This window comes from Vigna unguiculata, chromosome 11 (assembly GCF_004118075.2).
Source record: "Vigna unguiculata cultivar IT97K-499-35 chromosome 11, ASM411807v1, whole genome shotgun sequence".
Lineage (NCBI taxonomy): Eukaryota > Viridiplantae > Streptophyta > Magnoliopsida > Fabales > Fabaceae > Vigna > Vigna unguiculata.
The window spans coordinates 40,535,269-40,555,756 of record NC_040289.1 but is presented as its reverse complement, the minus strand read 5'-3'; the positions used below and the strand labels follow the sequence as shown (position 1 = coordinate 40,555,756).

Here is a 20,488-nt window from a genome sequence, read left to right as displayed (position 1 = left end):
ACTACTTTTTTTTTTTTTGCTATTTCCTATAAAACAGCTTGATTTCTACGTTTAACCAAAGATAACTGTGCAATGTGCATAGTCTCTATTAAAATGTTGATATTTTTTTGTTTGGTAATGTTTGAAAAAGGAATTTAAGTGGGTTCTTCATGTTTTTTGTTTTCTACGTATAATATATTTATATTTTTGAGGCAAGTTTTGACGTATAAACAGAAAAAACAACAATCTCCACACCCTTGGAATCTCCCACACTTTAGCATTGCATTGCTCCAACACATAGGTATTGCAGTTAAGGTAAAGAAAAAAAAAACTTATCTTTAAGAAAAATTACACTAATTGAGTTTCATTTTGTCATGGTTATGGAAATAAAGAAAAAGTGGAATGTTTAAGATGAAGCTTCCCCAAAGATAAATTGACACTGGAAGATGTAAAAAATTTACAAAAAAGAAAAAAAAAATGATCTTTGATCTCCCAATGAAACAAATTTAGAAAAGAAATTTTACACGTATAATATTTTTTAGAAAACTTATATATACGATGTAAATAGTTAGAAATTATTTTATATTTTTTAGTTGGCACTAATAAGATTTCATATAAGTTATTTATTTCATAATTATTAATGATTTTAAGTTGTTAAAAAAAGTAGAAAGAAAGGATGTCGTATAAACAATAATTATGATTTTCAAAGATTTTTAGTTATTTATTTGTGGGAGTTATTGTCTACAAATTTTGCTCGTGTGTTTTTGATAAATATAATATGATATCTTATTTACTAATATGATATAAGAATCACACACAATCTAAAGTATGAAGTTTAACCAAACATAGTGGAAGCCTATAAGGAAAGTCATACACCACGAAAATTTGGCAATAGATTATGAAACCTATGCTTCTTAAACAAGATGAAAAGTATATCCTTCTCACACATAACCGAGTGTTAGATCTAATTAAATTTTAAATATTTTACATTTTATATAAATATTACAATTTTATGTTGTCTGAGATAAATATATCATACGAGGTAAACTATTAACATTTTGAAATTAGATTTTAACTATGTGAATCATACTTTTAATATGTTTATAGTCTTAAATTTTAATAACAGTTTAATCTTTAGACTTTAAAAAAGAATGAATAATTCTCCTAGCTTAATTATTTTCAAATGTCAAATGGTATTTCAAGTTTGCATTTAAAATTACACAAATGTTATCCTGATATACGGTTTAATACGTTACAAAATTTTAGAGTTAAATATATTTTTAATTCTTTAATTTTTAGTGAAAATTAAAATTAGTTAATTATTAAAATTCTCATCACATTTAGTCTTTTATCTGTAGAAATTTGTGGATTTAATCATTTTAACTGAATTTTGTTAAGTTGATTTAATGTTTCTAACGTGTTTCAGGATAGCATTTGAATTGTTTACACCTTTTGATACATTTTCACCTCAATGTCAGTTGAAATGTAATTACAAAACACATTTTAAACGTCAAATACAAAATTTAATAACAAAATGTGATTAAAAAGACAAAATTCATGCATATCTAAAATTTTGAGACTACATTAATTTAAAATTTCATAGAGAGACTAATTTCTATCTTCAATATTAATGTACCAAAATCATATTTAATCCACTAATTTAATTCCACTTGATCACATAAGAACTATTTTTATTTGTTATTACAATTTGAAATTAAAATATATCAAAATATAAAATAAAGACGGTTTCTAATCTGTCATCACAATTTATAGCCTAAAAAATATTTATATAATCGTGTACTTAAATAATATATAGATAATGACTATTAAATTTTGACAACTTTTTCTTACAACAAGATTTATCATCTTCTAAGTGATTTTAAAATATTGAGAATGAGAAAATGAAGAACCATTTAGAAAATATCATCTAAAGATTGTAAAAAAAAATTACCAAAATTTAGTAGTGAAAAATTATTGTGCAACAATTATAATTCTCTCCAATTATCTAATCGGGAAATATTATTCAACGAGGAGTGAACCATTTTATGATAAATAAAGATTTGATTCCCATTTGTTTGGCGGGAGCGCGTTCTTTCTCCGAATACGGAGGAGTGAGACAAAATCCTCGTTTGCAAACAAATCTTTGTTCCGTTCGCTTCGTGTCCGAGAGCACAGTTCGACATTAACGTTTTTGGAAGCATTTAAGAATGTTTATGGCGATTGGTGTTCCCTCATCACGATGCACTATGTACTAAGCATTTGTTTTATGCACACGTTGATGAATTGTTCTTCAACCTGGAATCAAGATATTCTCAGTTTAGCCGGCAATAATTTACAATAATAATAATAATAGTTCAAATTTCGTGGAAAGAGTTTAAAATAATAAATTCTGGTTAGAAATCTCAGAATCTACGGTGGCAGACAAAGGTGTGAACAAATTACAAAGACAAAACCAATCTTTTTCGTTTGTCTCCATCTTCATGCAGAAAACCGAACATGACAAAGATTCATCTCTATAAAGCTTAACGTTATAATCTTTATTCAGACCTCTTAGGATCATTACTCCAAACCAAAACTCTAAGAATTGTTCATCTACGTCCTCAGATGGATTGAAGAAAACAGTGAAAAAAATTGACAGATCAACGTTGCTAGGGTTATGCATGCAATCCAAGCTATGCAGCCAGGTAGCACACGATCACTCCATTACAAATTTGGTTTTTCAGTTTTCTCACGGTCATATTTTTTTTAAAATTATGAAAATAGACAATAAATAATTATCGGTCATAGATTAAGTCGTGTAGACTCATGACGATTAAGTTGTACAAGTCCACACGACTCATCTATGATCCGTAATTATTTGCTGACTTATCTATTTTCATTAGAAAGACGAAGTTTTTATAAACTAGTCTAAGAAAATCATCATATGAAATTTGCCTGGTGTATGTTAGGTTCACAGTACCACTTGCAAGGATCAAAAGGGATGTGTGATGAAGAAGAGGGTCTAAAAATCATCGATCATCTTAACGAGTGTGCAACTTTTACTGAATCAGGAAACTTCATTGATGCAGACACTGCACTGTACCATCTCTCTCACCTTGCTTCCCCACATGGTGATTCAATGCAACGCGTTGCCACTTATTTCACCGAGGCACTAGCACATTGCCAATTGGCCAAAAACATGCGCGGTGTGCCCAAAGTTCTTCGCTTGGTGAGAGCATTATCAACTCCTGAACAACAACTTGTGAAGAAACTATTCTTTGATTTCTACCCCTTCTTAAAAATCTCGCACACGATCACAAACCAGACCATTATAGAAGCCATGCAAGGGGAAACAGCGATCAACGTACTTGATCTAAGTCCATCATCCAACGCAGAACAGTGGATTAGCCTCATGCAGGGTTTGAGAGAGCGTTTAACAAACACACCATATCTGAAGATTACTCTCACAGCCATACACGAGAAAAGGGAAGTGTTGGAACAAATGGAGTTGCATCTGAAAGTTGAAGCTGAAAGGTTGAACTTTCATTTCAAATTCAACCCTGTTGTAAGCACTTTGGAGAGTCTTGACCCTGAGACATTGCCCATCAAGAAAGGTGAGCCTCTTGCAATAAGCTGTGTGCTTCAGCTTCACTCTCTTCTCGCTGCAAACGATGATGAGATGGTGAAAATTAGGGTTCAGAGGGATTTTGCTGAGATGCTTATAAACCAGAAGAACAAGAAGGTGAATCGAAGTCCTGATTCAGCACTGTCACCTTTTTCGCCATGTCCATCACAGAAAATGGAGAGTTTTCTGAATGGTCTGTGGAGGCTCCAACCCAGAGTGATGGTGATCACCGAGCAAGAATCGAATGTTAATGGAGCTAGTTTGAGAGAGAGGGTGTGCAAAGCTTTGAGCTTTTACGGCACACTGTTTGATTGCTTGGATGCTTCAGCTTCAAGAACATTACTGGGGAGAAGCTTGTTGGAGAAGATGCTTCTTGGTGAAGAGATCAAGAACATTGTTGCATGTGAAGGGGTTGAGAGAAAGGAGAGGCATGAGAAACTAGAAACATGGATTCCAAGGCTTGAATTGGCTGGATTTGGAACTGCACCTGTTAGTTCCAATGGAATTTGGCTTGCAACAAAGTTGTTGCAGAGCTATGTGCCAGGTTACCACATCCATCAGAAGAACAAGTTCTTGTTTATCTGTTGGGAGAAAATTCCTCTCTTTTCGATTTCTGCATGGAAGTTTTAGAAGGTATATTCTCACTGTATATACCTTACTGTGTAGCCTTAGTTTAGTTTATTCAGGAAGTGTTTTTCCAATTCATTCTATCAAACACATTATTTAACACAATCTTTGTGGTTATTAGTCGATGATAATGTGTTAAATATATAATTGTATTTTTTATTTTATTTGTTAAAATATTTGAAGGATAATTATATTTTTACTCTCATTTTTTGACGTGACTTAGTGTGAGTCATTGATTAATATACCACTATCTTTTCTTTTAAAAGAATCAATTACCCACTACCTCAAAAAATAAAGAATGAGAGGAAAAAAAATGATAGTTATAGTGTTATTGGTCATATTTAATGATGCGGATGTATGGAAATAATTCTTTTGTTGGAAAAATATTGTGGAAGTCTAATTTAATATCTCAAAGCTTACTCTTTATTTAACTCGATTGGTATCAAATGTATCCCTTAATGTAAAATGTGTTCAAGAAAAGTAAATCAGGTGTTCTTATTTTTCATCATTGCAAAGAAGATTCACCAAAGAATTGCCTAATATGGGCTTTTCTTTCTGCACCACCACGTTTTCTTCTTATACTCCATAAAAGTGAGGAAAAGACCATTTTGCCCTCAATATTTTTTTAAAAAAACTTAAAATAATTTTGGATCTAAAAATACATTCTACCAATATAATAGGAAAATTGAGTTTATAATTTCTGGAAATTTTACAATTTTAATAGGAGAAAGTTAGTTCCATCCTATTGGCTACTATTACATGAGTAAGAGAACAATCTCATGTCACGCCACTAATCAGTTTAGTAGGTTATTATTAAAACATGAAGTATGTGTATGTTTTCTCATCCAAGTCAATTTTCCAAAGCCAAACAATACTTTTTGTCAACATTTTCTTTGGTTTTCCCGCAACAGATTGTGCCATATACCTTACTCATATACCCACCAACGAACATACACGACTTTTATTCCAAACTTCATTCATATATTTTTCTTCTAAATCCCTATCCCCTGTTCATGTTTTCCCTGTTTCAATTGCAAGTATAAATCTTTCAGGGTGAACCACTGCATTATTTATTTATTTATTGTGTTGTGTTATGGGGTATACCAAATTTGGAACCAAACCAACCTAACTCATGAACTAACAACAAGGGCAGGTGCAAGATACAAGAAACATAACCTCACAAGTTATTACGTAATTCACATTACCACTAATGGTATACTCTTTTGATATACTTTTTCACGTTGGACATAAATAACAAAGTTAACCCAAAATCTTTAAGGCGATGAGTTTATGGACCTTAATTCTTATATGATACTCAACTTTCTCATTTTTACTCAATGTGAAACTTAAACTTCTCATTGGTACTTTCCTCTCGAGCTAACTACCGAGTATCCCTTTATCTGTGACTGATACCATTGTTAGAACCCTAAATAACTCATACTTGAATTCTTAACACTTATGTCACGATCTTAATGAACCTCTGAAAACAAAGAACCCATCATGTGTTTTCCACAACACATTATGGCAAGTTTTCAGTCAAAAAATCACATGCAACCCATTCTCACATAGCCACAATGGCACCTACTCTTCCCATTTCAGAAACTCATCTGCTTCAAATTATTTAGTATTGCTTAATATTGGGTCAAGAATATTACTTTTTAATGATACAGAGAGTAGAGAGATTATTACGGCTATAAAAAGTCAAAGACCCCAATCAAAATTGGATTAAAGGTCTTTGTTCCTTATAAGTAGAAGCATTCAACTTACTCTGAGTTGACAGTTACCAGTTCCATATGTTCTCTAAACTACACAAGAGACTGCATGTGCTGCATCATGGCAAAATTACATCAATTAACTAACTCATTCTGATTACAATTTTCTCTGCAAATTTTCCATTTCACACATGCATATAACAAATATTTATGACCAAAAAAATGTTTCTTGTATAAAAATACAAAATATACCTATTGCTATAGTTTATGTAGTTGTTGAAGTTTCAAACTGCAAAACTTTGAATAAACTGTACCAAGTAGTTAATAGAATTATCCATTAATCTCCAATAAATGAAAAACATTCTCTAATTTATTTAATAGTGCAATTTGCTTCCAACTATAGAAAAAGTAGGTCTAATTTTGTCTATAAGTATACACCATTAGCTCGTCATTTGGCACTCAAACAAAATCTCTCTATCAGTTTCCAAACTTTTTCTCTTCTTTTTCAGTTTGTTCTTTTCTCACAACACAAACTGAAACATCAAAATGTTTCCACAAACACCAACTATCTCATTTTTCATTGTGCTCTCTTCTCTAATCTTATGTAATGGCTACATAGAGGAGCCACTTTACAAAACAAACTACAAACACTACCCTATGCATCATGGCAGATTCATCAGGAGAAAACATGAACATTTTGGTTTTATAACAAGGGCCAATAGAGTTGCTCCTCTTTCTTCTAGCCCTCGTGGAACAGTTAATGTTGATGACTTCGGAGCCAAAGCAGATGGAAGAGATAATACCGAGGTAACATATCATGTTATCAATAAAAAGAGAAAACCATTTTCACAATCCAAATTCTCTTCTGTGTTTTTTTACAGTCCTGTGTTGAACATTAAAAATACACCGATATTGGCATTTAACAATACTGACAAATGCAGTAAAGAATTCAAATTCATATTTTCATGCATAAGTTTAGTTCAATCACAATCTCTTTCATCTTTATGTCAACTTTTCTTCTTCCTCTTCAGGCATTTGGAAAGGCATGGAGAGAAGCATGTTCAAGAGGGGCTATCCTTGTGGTACCTGAAAATAGGATCTATCGTCTTAAGCCAATCACATTTTCTGGTCCATGTCGACCCAACACTGCATTTATGGTGAGAAACATTTTCTTTCTTCAAGTACTAATTGATAGTATTAAGAACCGGACTTTAAGTCTAAGTCAATTTTCCAAAACTAATTTGTAAAGTGAGATTTGCATCCACTTATATACCATAAATTGACTTGATCTCTAGCTGACGTGCAACAGATAACACAGATAGTGAAAGATTAACCAATTTTTCTATTTTCTAAATTCAACATGTAAGCTCTATGGAACAATCGAGGCATGGACTCAAATGTCAGCATACCAAGATAGACAGCACTGGATTATGTTTGACAGTGTTTCAAATTTCAGAGTTGGTGGTGGTGGCACATTCAATGGCAAAGGAAAAACGTGGTGGCAAAACTCTTGCAAAGCAACCACTAACCTTGTTAGTCACCACTGAATCCAATAATTTTTCATTATATTGCTTTTGTTGTTGTAATCATGAACACTGATACTGATTTGTTTCCTCTTTTTTCTTTGATTCACAGCCATGCAACGACGAACCAAGACCAAAGGTAAAATATTATTCTTAATACTACAAAGTTTTACAAAGAAACGCAATTCCTAACTCTTTTACTCTTTCATGGAAAATTTTTGTTACATAGGCTGTGACTTTCTTTCAATGCAAAAATTTGGAAGTGAGAAACTTGATGTTCAAAGATTCACAGCAAATGCACTTAGTCTTTGATGGATGCTTCAATGTTATTGCTTCGAATCTGATCATCAGAGCTCCAGGGGACAGCCCCAACACTGATGGAATTCATGTCGCAGACACACAAAATATTGTGATAAGCAATAGTCATATTGGGACAGGTAGGAACCGCAACATGTGTGTGTGAAAAATGAACAAAAAATGGCTATAGTTAAATGTTTAAATTTTGCAACTTTGTTTTGTTGAAGGTGATGATTGTATTTCGATAATAAGTGGGTCACAAAACGTTCGAGCAACAGATATCATCTGCGGGCCTGGACATGGAATAAGGTTAATTTTAAGATTCATGAATATGTTATAGCACATACAAGTTGGTTGGATCAATTTTAATGAATTTTATATGAAATGGAATTTTTGTTTTGTAGCATTGGTAGCTTGGGAGCAGATAAATCAGAAGCTGAAGTGTCCAATGTGGTAGTGAACAGAGCAACTTTGACAGGAACCACAAATGGAGTGAGAATAAAGACTTGGCAGGTGAAAGTTGATTTTGTGATTTGAAATTTAGTTTGTTACTTACCATGCACTTCACAACTGTTGTTGGTGATACCAAATTGACCAGAGGATTTATGGTACATAAGTAATTGTAAATCTCATCTTATAAGTCGATTTTTGAAAGATTGAATTAGGTTTAAAGCTCAGTTCTTAAACATAAAATCAAAATCATCTAAAACCTATCTTAACAAAATTTATTATTTATTGGATCTATGATGTTCGGACCAATGTCGAATTACCGTTAATCTCTCGGTGTCTTAGAGTCCACTTTTTAACTTGTAAGACGGTTGAAAGAATAGATTAATTGAGGTTAAAAAATAGAATATAAGTTTTGAAAAGAGGAATCTAAACTTATGGAATAAGGTGGCTAAACACAAGGAAGTTGACAAATGATACAAGAATATTGACAAATAGTGCATCCAAGGTTGACAAATTTCCACTTTGTTAGTTATAGTCTTCTTGACCACCCTTTGGTTTGAACTAACAAACCATTGAACATGTTTTTTCAAAGTAGTTTTTCTTCTAATTGGCTCGAATTTAACCTTAATCATGCTTTATTATGAACTTGACATTTTTTTTTGTTTCACACACAATTTTTCAATTGCTTTTGATTGAATTGCATGACAAAAAGAATGCTTTGAGCACAACATAGGTCATACATAATCTTTTTTTCAATAATGTCAAAGTCTTTTAATAATTTTCCATATTTCACGTGAGATTCTTCATTCTCGTTTACATTGAGCGCAATATGCACTAAAAGCTTAAAATGCCATTCATTTAAACCACCCATAATTATGTAGGAAACTTTTTGTTTATTGCATGTTAATTTTTATTCTATCTCCACACAGGGAGGCTCTGGTTATGCAAGAAACATCAAATTTTTGAACATAATGATGCAAAATGTGACAAATCCCATTATAATAGATCAATACTACTGTGACCAAACCAAGCCATGTCAAGAGCAGGTAACAATTTCTCAATCTGCATCAAAATTCATAGAGAGCAACTCTCTCTCTTTCTTAAATCTATGGTGCTCATAACATGTTTGTTGAAATTTCATGCAGAACTCAGCTGTGCAATTAAGCAATGTTTTATACCAAAACATAAGAGGAACGAGTGCCTCAGAAGTGGCTATCAAATTTGACTGCAGCAGAGCAGTCCCATGCAGACAAATCTACCTGCAGGATGTGATTTTGGAGCCACAAGGCAGAGGTGGCACCATTGCAACATGTGAAAATGTTAGATATGTCAACAGAGGAAAGTTTTTTCCTCAATGCACTCCATGAAAACAAATTCAACAACTGAAAAAGCTAGTGGTTCAAATATTTCAAGTGTGGTTATTATAGGTTGGTGTAATTGACGACTAGCTCAGCTGACTTTTTTGGCAGCTACTACTATTAACGATAGTTTGGCAATGAATAGAGGGGGAAATGGGGCAAAAGGGATAAAGAATGTAACTATATGTATACAATAAAGATGGAATCAATGTTCAATGTTATAATCATATCAACTACCTTTTTGAGATTTCATTTTTGTTTTCAACTACCTTAACTAACTTCAACCAGTTTCCAATGTTAGACTACTATTTCAACTTTGAAACAGTTTCTTCTTCCTTGGAAATAGGTTGGGTAAGTCTCAAGTAGTTCCTTAGAATAATATCATGCTTGTCTACAAAGTCATTAAACAATGTTTCAATTCATCTAAACAATGCCTACACAATCTTCTTAGGCTCACATGTAGAGCACAATCCTGTAAACAAGTGGCTGCATCTGGTTTCAATGACTAGAGAAAAAATTCGTAAGAACTTTTATGATTTAATGAAAGAAAAAGAACAGACTGCATAAATATAGGTGAAAATTATGTATCCTTTACTGATACAAACAAGCCAATGACAGATTTTTCACAAACACTTATAACATAACATGGGATAAGTTACATAGGAAGTCTTCAATCAAAGCTAGTAATAAGAACTACAAAAAGTTGAACACTACATCTTATTGCATAAAAACTAAAGTTCACACACCAATTCCTTCTGAAAGCGCTGCTGGAGGCAAAGAACGAAACAGCACATTGTCATAAAGAAGACCAGCTATGGTGGCACCAATCAAGGGTCCAACCCAATACACTGCTTGGTTCCTGAAAGAGCCTGCAATGGTTGCAGAGCCAAAAGCACATGCAGGGTTCATTGAGCCACCAGAGAATGGACCTGCGGCTAAGACACCTGCACCAGCCACAAAGCCAACTACAAGTATGCCAATGGAACCCAGTTGAACACGCCTAGGGTCCCTGGCTGCATACACTGTGTACACCAAAACAAAAGTCAGAATACCCTCTAACACTGATGCTCCAAACCCTGTCATCTCTTCTGCAATCGTGTAGGTTGGAACATGCTGAAAATACATAAACAGAAGAGAAAAATGAGTAAACAAGACTTACATTTACATGTGTTCAAGCCATAATATACATAAAGAAAATAGGTTGTTCAATGTAATGTAGAACAGTTTTACAGACTTATTCAATCCCAAGTCATCCATAAAGGTGATACTAATTTTGGTAACTCAATTCTTAGTACAATTTCCCTTTCTTATACTGATAAACTTAACAGAAATATGTTAAGTTTTAACCTCTATATTATTTATAAGTTGGAAATCATTATGTTAACTTCACATGGTTATGAAAACTTATGAAGAATTAGAACACAGATACGGATACAGATACGGAGACACACACGACACAGACACATATATAAGACACAGAGATGTCTACATATATTAAAATCTACTAATAAAACTCAAACAGATACCATTTTGGTAATCATTATGTTCAATCTCCTGATTTGAAAAAATTTACAGGTTTAAGTAAAGGAACATGAAAATTGAAATGTGGATTGTTATTATGTTAGGTGAGTGAAGGTTGAGAAATATATATATATATATACCATTCCAACAACAATGCCTCTAAGAACAAGGCAAGCCATGACAGAGGCTATAAGTTGAGCGACCCAGTAAAAGAGTGCAGTAGGAACACTAACGTGACCTCCCACTGCCATTGCGAATGTCACTGCTGGATTAACGTGTCCACCTGAGATCTCCCATGCATTATACAGAACACAAGACAAAGCAAAAGCACTTGCAATGGAAACCACAACCAGACTTGTAGGGTTCAGTGAAGCATCAGGCATCAACTTCCCTGTCATTTCCAACACCGTTTAATCAAATCACAAAAAGTTAAAAAAAGAAAGAAAAATCTCAGATGAAGAGGGGCATTATAAAAGGATTCATGGGATTAAGTTGTGAAGATGTTTTATTTTATTGCATGAACACTAAAAAACCATGCATACAAAATGCGGAAATTCAAGTACAGTAACCAATTTCAGAGACATATTCTATGCAGGAAACTGTTCATCCTTTAAGAAGGTAACTGTATCAGACAAAACCAATTCCTCTTGAAAACCAAAAAAAAAAACATAAGCATGTTTTTTTATTACAATCATCACTGTTAAATGGAAAAACACGAGAATAAGGACATGTTAACTTAAGAAAAAATTGATTAGCACTAAAAAGAGAACTACTCTCTTGAACTGTTCAATGTTGACTACCCTGCAAAATGCTCAATGCAGAAACGTGTATTGCTGTCTAAATTATAAAACTCGCAACCTGAATCCTTTTCATGCGTAACATATGCCAAGAAAAAAACCACCATAATGGCTTTAGAAATTGACCCAGTTCCATTTTTATCTTCTTTTTCTGAAAATCCTTTGAACAGAAACATACAAATATGCATGTGAAGGAAAGGTGAAAAGGGTACTGACGTGAGGACATTCCGGAGCCAACAACAAGAAAGACGTAGAAGAAAGTGGAGATGAACTCAGAGAGATAAGAGCGGAGTGCATGGCGAGTGATGGATTCATGAAAACGGGAAGTGACGATGGCAGAAGATGGAGCCATTTGTGATCGTAGTAGCAGATACACTGAGGAAACGGTATCAAGAGAGAAACTGATGCAGAGAAATGAACAAGTTACGTTACATGTTACATAAATAAGCATGCAGTTGGTAATGCTTATTAAGAAAAAGACACGCAGTTTCCCAAACAAGGTATGCATTTGAAATTAAAAACTAACCGTCTATAACTGCCACCGATGTAGCGCCTACCTTTTGTTCGTGTTATCAACTGTTACGTCTTATTTGTGCAAATTTTTTTTTTAAAGACTTTTTAGTCATCCTAAAAGAATAGAATCTTGATTTGAATTGAATCAAGGTGCATGTAAAAGTAAACATTTTAGAATTTTCAGATGTCTTTTTAAGATTTGAAGTTATTGAAGTTTAAAACTGTTTTATATTTAAAAAAACTAAACGTGTCTTAATTAATACTTCGAATAAAAACTTTGTTATAATGTTTCAAGTGTTTTAAAGATTATCATTCAATTAAAAATAATAACTACTTAAAAAGATGTTCCTAAAATAGTTTAACATTGGTTGACGATGAAATTACTATATAATTAATTAATATCTTATAATTGTGTCATAATTATGTGTAGCTCCTTAAAATATCGTTTAAAGTATTTAAAATTGAGTTTAATCATTACACATTTTTCGTGTAAAAGTTAGAGCTCTCGTTATATCTCAGTTTTTTTATCTGAATTAAATTAATCATTCTTATATAAGAAAGTATCATGTATATTTCAAATTATATTCTAATATTTTTTAGAAAAAAATATACTTACTTTTTCATAACCACAATCTTGCCCACTTTGATGTCAATTTTTTTTAATAAAAAATATTCACTTTTCGTCTAAATTTTATATAAACATTTTTCTCTATAATAAATATAACTTGCCCCTTTATATTTTAATAGCTTCCTTATTTTATTTACAAATAATTTAAATAAAGTTTACAAAAATTATAGTTTTAAAATATAAAAAATTTGAATAGTCTAATTATTATATATATTAAACTTTTGTTATAAAAACTACTTAACTTTTACATTTTAAAATTTTAATTTTTAATTTTCATAATTTGTTTCAGTAAATTATGTTATCTTACAACAATAAGGGAAGTAAATCACTTGTATTAAAAAATAAGAGTGACCAACGATATATTTATTTAGATACCAAAAAAGGAGGTCAACATTTATTTCAAATAAAAAGATGAGTATTACTTTATTAAATACATAGACGTACATCTATTTTAACATTTGAGAAATGTAAATATTATATAGACAAGAACTCATACCAAATAAGCACAGTTATAGATAAAACAATCTTGTTTCTATTTAGCATATAACTTTTAGAGTGTCAAATGGTTTAAAACTAAAATTTAAATGGTTTAAAATTTAAATTTAAATTGTTTACATCATTTAATATTTTCTAGTTTAAATATTAATAAAAAATTTAAAAAATTTAACATTAATAAATTAATATATCTATCTATTCTTAATTTTAGAACCGATCTATATCAATTTTTGATTTTGCTTTGAAATTTAAAAAATATAAACATATTTATCTTTATTTTTAAGTAATCGATTGAATTTTGTAACCATCAATTTTACTAGATCATGACCAATCTCATTGGCACTATCTTAATTCGATTGAAACCCATCCATTGCTATATCGTAACTCTGCTATGCTAAAATTCCCTGAGATGGTGGCCTCGTTGTACAACTCAGAAACTAATCACGTTAATGACACATGGAAAATGGGTTGCCGGAAGATTTGGGTAATGGTGAAAGAATCAAATCCGAAGAGGATTTACCCAGCTCCCTCAAAAAGAATAATAATACACAGAACAACTCAGTTCAAAAGTACCATTTCGGTCTCATTTCCTCTTCTTTCTCTGTTAATTCTACATACTGGTACCACTCTGCTCCAGCCTTGCCTACCGGTATCGGTGGCCTCACAAAAATCTCAACAGGTTTGGGGACTCGCACGACCAAAATCAATTCCCCAGTAGTCTCAACAGGTTTTGATTGAGAGATTTTGTGTGACCTACCAAATGGCTCCACAGTAAACCACCCTAGACCTGATATAGCTATATCACAAGCTGGTCTGCCCAACAACAAAAACCAGGAATTCATATTTAACAACTATTCATAAATAAAAGCATTTGTTGCTTAAATTACATAAATCAATTGAAAGAATGAGATAAACAAGGTTTAAAAATTCGAATACCAAATTAAAGCCTTTTTTACTTTACCTCTAAAAGCTGCTGCTAATTACATAACTAACATGGGATCATACCTTTCCACATCTTCGAATTTTATTTGCAATTTACGTTCTGATTCAAGTCCTTTCCAGCTCTCAACATTTTCTCCTCCACTTGGCGGAGTCAAGAGAACACCAAGTTCTTTCTGAGACAATAAAGAAAAACCCTCATCCAGGTCAGAGGTGTGGTAATATGCATAACCTTATAATTCAGCAGAAAATTCCATAGTCTACTGCAACTCTACATATACACAACTGGTTGTAGTTATAAATTCCACCTAAGTATGTTGACGCGGTCTATATAACATTATAGAATTGATATAGCTTATTCACTTCTAATTACTCTAATAATTAGACAAAACACATGAAACTATAGCGGCTAGCACCAAAAACTGTTCTTTTGTTCAGGAATAATGTTCAAGTAAACAGAAGCAGAAAAGCTACAAACTGGTGGCAATCGCATTCTCAATTTTTTTACTACAATAGAAAAACTGAAGCAACACTATTTTTCCGATGATTCTTAGGATTGAACATACACTTAATTGACCAAATTTGCAACCACAAACAGGTCATGCGTTTCACGAATTATATGTCCAGATGTAAGCAACAGTGTTGAGTTAAATCTCTAATGGTTTCTCGAAACACATTGAATCACAATACCTGATAAAACTCATCTGCTTGCTCTGTGGGTACCATATGAATTTGTAGTCCCTTGGGCCCATAAAATGTCAAACAAGTTTCTGGGAGAACCTGAAATTATGAGGACTGATGAAATTATTTAGAAAAGGAAAGGGAATCAATTGCAAATTAAATAGTTGTATGACAAGATGCAAAAGTTGTAAGTGTATAATCAAAACCTTCATCAAATCAATTCTAACAAGACCTCCCCAGAAAACTGAAAATGCATTCAAGCCATTCTCTATGGAAGCTACTTGCTCTACATTGTCCGCAGACACAGGAGTCCTCTACCAATAACAAGAAGAATGAAGTAAGTAGTAGCCATGATGGTAGAATGTCTAGTTGTGAACATAACATACTGGGAAAGAAATTCCCCTCAGTCGGCTCCGAGGAGCAAGGGAAGGTAGATCTTCAGATTGAACAACTGCAGTTTGCCTATGGTGGAGATGAACTCCAGGAGTGTCATACAATTTCTGCATGAGTTTTGTAAAAATAAACAAATTAATAAATAAATAATCATAAGATTAAATAACTGCCTATATATTGGAGGATAAATGAATAAATAGGTCCCTAAACTATTTAAGAATTTTTAATTAGGTTTCTAAACTAAAAAATATATAATTGGGTCTTTGATGTTGTAGAAATTTTGGAATGAGGTCCCTTAAGTTAGTATAGCAACTTAAAAAGACCGTAAAATGAAAACTTAAGGCAGATTTACAACCCTACAGACCCAATTACACAAAATTTACAAGATAAAGGGGACCTAATCAATGGTTGTTAATTAAAAAATTTCAAATACCTTAGGGACCAGCTGAATAGTTTAACCATATATTTATCAGAATGACATACCCCTCCTCCTAGAAAAGCATTAATTTGAATTGGCCCTAAGGTAGTTCCCGGAACTGCAGATTGTATTGGTTTGTATCTTTGTGCAGATGCGGCCACCGGATCATTTATAGCCATTGTTTCTGACACCAAATATTAAAAAGTCAAAACTGAAAAAACGTAAATATTTGATTTGCCTAAATTATAGACAAAACAAGAGATAATTAAGGGAGGTAATTTTATAAAACATACACTGTATTTAAACAGAGTCATTTGAGCAGTGTAAAAACCAAGCCAAAGGAAAAAATAATTCATAAAGTAGCTGAAATATAGTGTAAATTATATGTACAAGTCTACATTGTTTTGTATAGTCTGCATGGTTTTAACCTGTTGGGTACTAGTACTACTTTAACACAACTAATGCTTGCATGGTTCAGCATCCAAGGGATCGAAGTGTTAAAGCACTACGACCATATAGGCAAAAAATAATACCAAACTCTGTAGGGCAACACAGGAATTCAACATAATTAAAGCAATATATATTTAACACTCACATCAATTTTCCAATCACTGAAAATGAACAGACCAAATCCTACTATTTAGGTTTGGGTGGACATATAACTTACTTAGTAAAGCATTGATGAAGGCGGATTTTCCAACATTAGCTGAACCCTGTAAAATAAATGTTGTAATTGATTGATGTGTAGGTCAAAGTGATGAATTTAGGAGCTTAATGACCAAAGGAGAAAGAATTTTACACAAAAACACACAGAATCAGGAAAATTTAAGATTTGTATTATCAATGAAACAATAAAACCAACCATCTTCCAAAACTTTGAACTGAAATTTAGAATGGTAAACGTTTTACATTAGGAAAAACAAATAAGAACCAAGTGAAATTTAACCCTTGAATCATTCAATTTATGCATGAGATAAACCAGAGATATCACAAGCACAGAAATTCCATTGAGAATTCAATAAAGGCGCAAGTGTAGGAACATGAGCTCATGTGTCAATCATCACCTGCTTAAGAATATTAAACTTCCAATTCGTAGACTTACCAGAATGTAAACATCCCTTCCCTACACAAAAAAAAAAAAAAATAAGTAGAGAGAAAAATAAGGAAATAGAAATTAAACAGTGACACAGGAATTCAAAAATATCAAGTGTTCTAGGGAATTCAACATTCTTATCGTAGACATTCCTTTTGCTAAAAATCATCACTATATCACTTATAAATAATTCATTATCATTAATGTAGTTGGTATTGATTTTAATGCTTTTGAAAACAGAAAAAACAAAAACAAAAAAAATGAGAACCCCACTCACGTTTCCTATTCCAAGAATGTCTAAAAGCTATAGCAGCCTACGGCATAGAAGTTCAATTAAAAAAATAAAACATTTCAAATTAGAACCAAATAATAAGGATCAACATCGCCCATAAATATGGATAACAAAGTTGAAGCCATCTTAGATGTAAAATTTAAATTTAGAAAAGGTGACGTTTTAGATGTGAGTCACATCTCAACAGAACCTCTTAAACCTGTTACAAAAGAAAAAGGTGATAATGGAGAAAATAACCTTCTTCTCTTTCTGGATTTCTGATATCACTCCGGTTACTCCAACCAATGATTTGGAACTGGTGAGATGAACACTGAGAACACTGCAATGAATATCAGCATTTGAAATTTGATAAGTTAAAATTTTCAACTTAGGCCATAAAGTTTTCTTTAGTCACACATAATAAAACAAAATTATACGGATTGTATTCTAAAACAATGCTTAACATCAAAAGTATGCTGTCTATGCGTTGTTATTCTGAACTTCTAATACGACATAATGGAACAAAATTACACCAATTACAAATACCTTAAGTAAATAATTAAATTATTACATAGAAGATACCTACTTCAGCTTCTTTCTCATGGTAGCCTCTACAACCCAATCCCCTACACAATTAAGATCAGTATCTCTTGGAAGGAGATCAACCTACAAAGAAAATTACATTACACATGAAGACAACATATTTTAAATTTAAGCCTCCTCATACATTTGCTAAAGAAAAATTCTTATTAAAACAATAATAAGCTGCATGTATATCATTACCTTAGTTACCACCAGTATAATTGGGTTAGAACCGGCAAGATCTCGAACACGAGACAAAAAACTGCCATTGAAGTCAACAATATCAACCTAGCAGGGGTTACTTTGACAAGTTAGAAGAAGCTTCATTCCTTTCATTCATTGCCATTAATTTGATGTAAACAAAAAACACTTGAACCATAGCAGAATAAATGAAATCTTCTATGATAAGTGAAATATCTTATGTGACAAGTTCTTATGTTGGATGAAATGAGAGCGTATTTTAACGTATACCACCAATTTGTTTGCATAACCTTGATTATTTATCAGATATTCTCGGCATCCAAAGTCAAGTCAGAAGGTACAACTGATTAAACATACAGGTACAAAGCAGTGTTTATCAACCATCCACCGTCTAGTTGCTAAAAATTAGCTTTCACGCGATAGTCATACTTAAAATTTAAAATTTTCTCCAGATTGCACTTTATGCTACGAGCTTCTCTTTTTCTAAAAACTAAAAATAAACTGAATGTAAATTTCATTAAGAATCCATCCATTAATTAAACTAATGCTTCCTCAGAACAAAAATTATAAAATACCTAAGGTAAATACAATTGCAAAGCATTACACAACGGAATCCTATGTCTAATCAATTCTAGCTTCTTAAGGTCATTATTCAGTCTATCGAATTAAACAACTTGTTTACCAGTTTGACAATAAGAGCTTTCTCGTGACGCAAGTGAGACAACTTCTCTCGAAGCTCTTCAGCGGTAACGAATAATTTACCGCCAGGGTATCCTCCGTGTCCTCCGACGGCAGTTATCATCTCGCCGTGCGACAAAAGCTGGCACCGTCTACACAGAACGGTTCTAAGCTGGTGGTGTTTCTTCTTCTGCAACACAAACACGCAATCAGTGTGCCAATGCATAATGACGCTCCAAATTGCAATAAGATTGAAGCAATACCAATTCATAGGTTTCAGGATCAACGTAGCCAGGGGCGACGGCATCGGAAGTGTGCAACGGAGCGCCGCAGCCGTAGCAGGAAGCGACGTTTCGAGAAGCTTTTACAGCGTTATCTTTCTTCTTTTTCCTCTTCTTGTTTTCTTTAAGGATGAGCTTGGCAGCTTCGTACGACTGTTGGCGTTCGAGAAACTTCTCGCCGGGCGACGGAGCGGCGGCGCCGATGCCTTCCGACTCGTCGGCGGGCAAACGCGATTTCTGAGAGCGCGAGAATTCGCAGAGAATGAGGCCAGGCTTGGTGGTGAGTAAATGTTGCGGAAATTTGGATTTGGAAAGAGAAAGAGGTGAGAGGAAAGTAGTGGATAGGGTTTTAAGCGCCATTTTTGCTGAGGTTTTGCGAGCGAACTCGATACAGGGAATAGCGTTGAAATAAAAAAGCTTCTATAGAAGATAGAAATCAATTGCAGTTTAGTGATAAATGCTAAAGAAAGAAAACGACTGCGTTTAATTCAACTATTTGAATATAGTAAACTAATTAAAATAAATAAAATAACAAAAATATTTTACATTAGTATTATTATATTAGTTTTAGGCGTTTAAATAAAGGAAACACGTATGAATTTTTTGAAATTTATTTTTAATTTTATTATATTATAGACAGTAATTTTATTTAATAGTCATTAACTTTTGTGTGTGACATGCTGTTTCGTATTTCACCATAAAGAATAAATTACACATTATTGTATGAAAAGAAAAATTACTGACAAAAGGAGTTTTATTATGATTCGAAGGAAAATAATGTTTAATATTACTTTTGATAGTTAAAAAAACATGTTATTCGATTTACATGTTAAATGTGTTCGTATTTTTCAATTTTTAAAATTAATAAAAAATATATAATAAATTTTTAAAATAGTTGTTAAATATAAAATTAGAAAATTAATGTATATAAAAGATGTTTTTAAATTAATTGTTAAAAATAAAAGATGTTTTTAAAATACCAGTTAAAAATAAAAGATGTTTTTAAAATACCAGTTAAAAATAAATTATTTATAAAATAATTATTTTAAAAATAAAAATTAAAGATAAAACTGAAGAATATTCTTTTTATATATTATTATATATTAAATTTTATTAATACGCAAAATATTTTTTAAAAATTTAAAAGAAAGTTATGAAATATTTGATTCTAAACTAAACAAATTAAAATACCTCATCCAACTGCCTGATCCTTTTTAATACAATTATATTTTTTAATCATATCAATGTACATTGGAAAAATATTTTTATTTAATTTTTTTATCATCAATATTGATTGTTAGAATTTTTTTTTTTTCCTTTTTCAGAGAAGTTGAATTCACGATATGTCACTCTATTGTACAAATCCACCAAATCATCCTTAAATTTTCAAATGGTTAGTGGATGAATTAAACTTACAACCTTTTATTTAATAAAATTAATAAAAATA

At 32.2% G+C, this 20,488-nt stretch overlaps 4 protein-coding genes across 4 annotated transcripts; 2 read left to right on the top strand and 2 right to left on the bottom strand.

The window, feature by feature from the left end:
* The first annotated feature begins 2,959 nt into the window (after window positions 1-2,959).
* Window positions 2,960-4,213, top strand: LOC114170428 (scarecrow-like protein 3). The gene has a single exon (XM_028055904.1). It carries the CDS (start codon window positions 2,960-2,962, stop codon window positions 4,211-4,213), a length of 1,254 nt encoding a protein of 417 aa, XP_027911705.1.
* Window positions 4,214-6,392: 2,179 nt separating this feature from the next.
* On the top strand, window positions 6,393-9,786 carry LOC114169075 (polygalacturonase-like). The gene is made up of 9 exons (XM_028054094.1): window positions 6,393-6,729; window positions 6,954-7,079; window positions 7,290-7,454; window positions 7,558-7,584; window positions 7,675-7,882; window positions 7,970-8,051; window positions 8,147-8,255; window positions 9,122-9,238; window positions 9,338-9,786. Exons 1-9 carry the CDS (start codon window positions 6,469-6,471, stop codon window positions 9,557-9,559), a joined length of 1,317 nt encoding a protein of 438 aa, XP_027909895.1. The 5' UTR covers window positions 6,393-6,468; the 3' UTR covers window positions 9,560-9,786.
* A 424-nt stretch (window positions 9,787-10,210) lies between these two features.
* On the bottom strand, window positions 10,211-12,262 carry LOC114168301 (probable aquaporin TIP5-1). The gene is made up of 3 exons (XM_028053056.1): window positions 12,085-12,262; window positions 11,212-11,462; window positions 10,211-10,663 (listed from the first exon to the last, which is right to left on the bottom strand). Exons 1-3 carry the CDS (start codon window positions 12,218-12,220, stop codon window positions 10,289-10,291), a joined length of 762 nt encoding a protein of 253 aa, XP_027908857.1. The 5' UTR covers window positions 12,221-12,262; the 3' UTR covers window positions 10,211-10,288.
* Window positions 12,263-13,851: 1,589 nt separating this feature from the next.
* On the bottom strand, window positions 13,852-19,470 carry LOC114168311 (NO-associated protein 1, chloroplastic/mitochondrial). The gene is made up of 13 exons (XM_028053075.1): window positions 19,024-19,470; window positions 18,765-18,950; window positions 18,083-18,169; window positions 17,886-17,965; window positions 17,558-17,639; window positions 17,038-17,058; window positions 16,603-16,648; window positions 16,001-16,119; window positions 15,511-15,624; window positions 15,331-15,438; window positions 15,134-15,223; window positions 14,510-14,619; window positions 13,852-14,317 (listed from the first exon to the last, which is right to left on the bottom strand). The coding sequence occupies exons 1-13, from the start codon at window positions 19,399-19,401 to the stop codon at window positions 14,068-14,070; spliced, it is 1,671 nt and encodes a 556-aa protein (XP_027908876.1). The 5' UTR covers window positions 19,402-19,470; the 3' UTR covers window positions 13,852-14,067.
* Window positions 19,471-20,488: the final 1,018 nt, after the last annotated feature.

Bases quoted from the DNA above. Each gene is read 5' to 3' on its own strand.
- LOC114170428 (XM_028055904.1), top strand. From the start codon at position 2,960: ATGTGTGATGAAGAAGAGGGTCTAAAAATCATCGATCATCTTAACGAG.
- LOC114169075 (XM_028054094.1), top strand. From the start codon at position 6,469: ATGTTTCCACAAACACCAACTATCTCATTTTTCATTGTGCTCTCTTCT. The intron at 7,883-7,969 runs GTAGGAACCGCA...GTTTTGTTGAAG, and splicing joins CAATAGTCATATTGGGACAG to GTGATGATTGTATTTCGATA. The intron at 9,239-9,337 runs GTAACAATTTCT...AATTTCATGCAG, and splicing joins CCAAGCCATGTCAAGAGCAG to AACTCAGCTGTGCAATTAAG.
- LOC114168301 (XM_028053056.1), bottom strand. From the start codon at position 12,220: ATGGCTCCATCTTCTGCCATCGTCACTTCCCGTTTTCATGAATCCATC. The intron at 11,463-12,084 runs GTCAGTACCCTT...TGGAAATGACAG, and splicing joins TGGCTCCGGAATGTCCTCAC to GGAAGTTGATGCCTGATGCT. The intron at 10,664-11,211 runs GTATATATATAT...ATGTATTTTCAG, and splicing joins GAGGCATTGTTGTTGGAATG to CATGTTCCAACCTACACGAT.
- LOC114168311 (XM_028053075.1), bottom strand. From the start codon at position 19,401: ATGGCGCTTAAAACCCTATCCACTACTTTCCTCTCACCTCTTTCTCTT. The intron at 18,951-19,023 runs GTATTGCTTCAA...TTTGTGTTGCAG, and splicing joins ATCCTGAAACCTATGAATTG to AAGAAGAAACACCACCAGCT. The intron at 17,059-17,557 runs GTTATTTTCTCC...TTTTTTGTGTAG, and splicing joins AAATCCAGAAAGAGAAGAAG to GGAAGGGATGTTTACATTCT.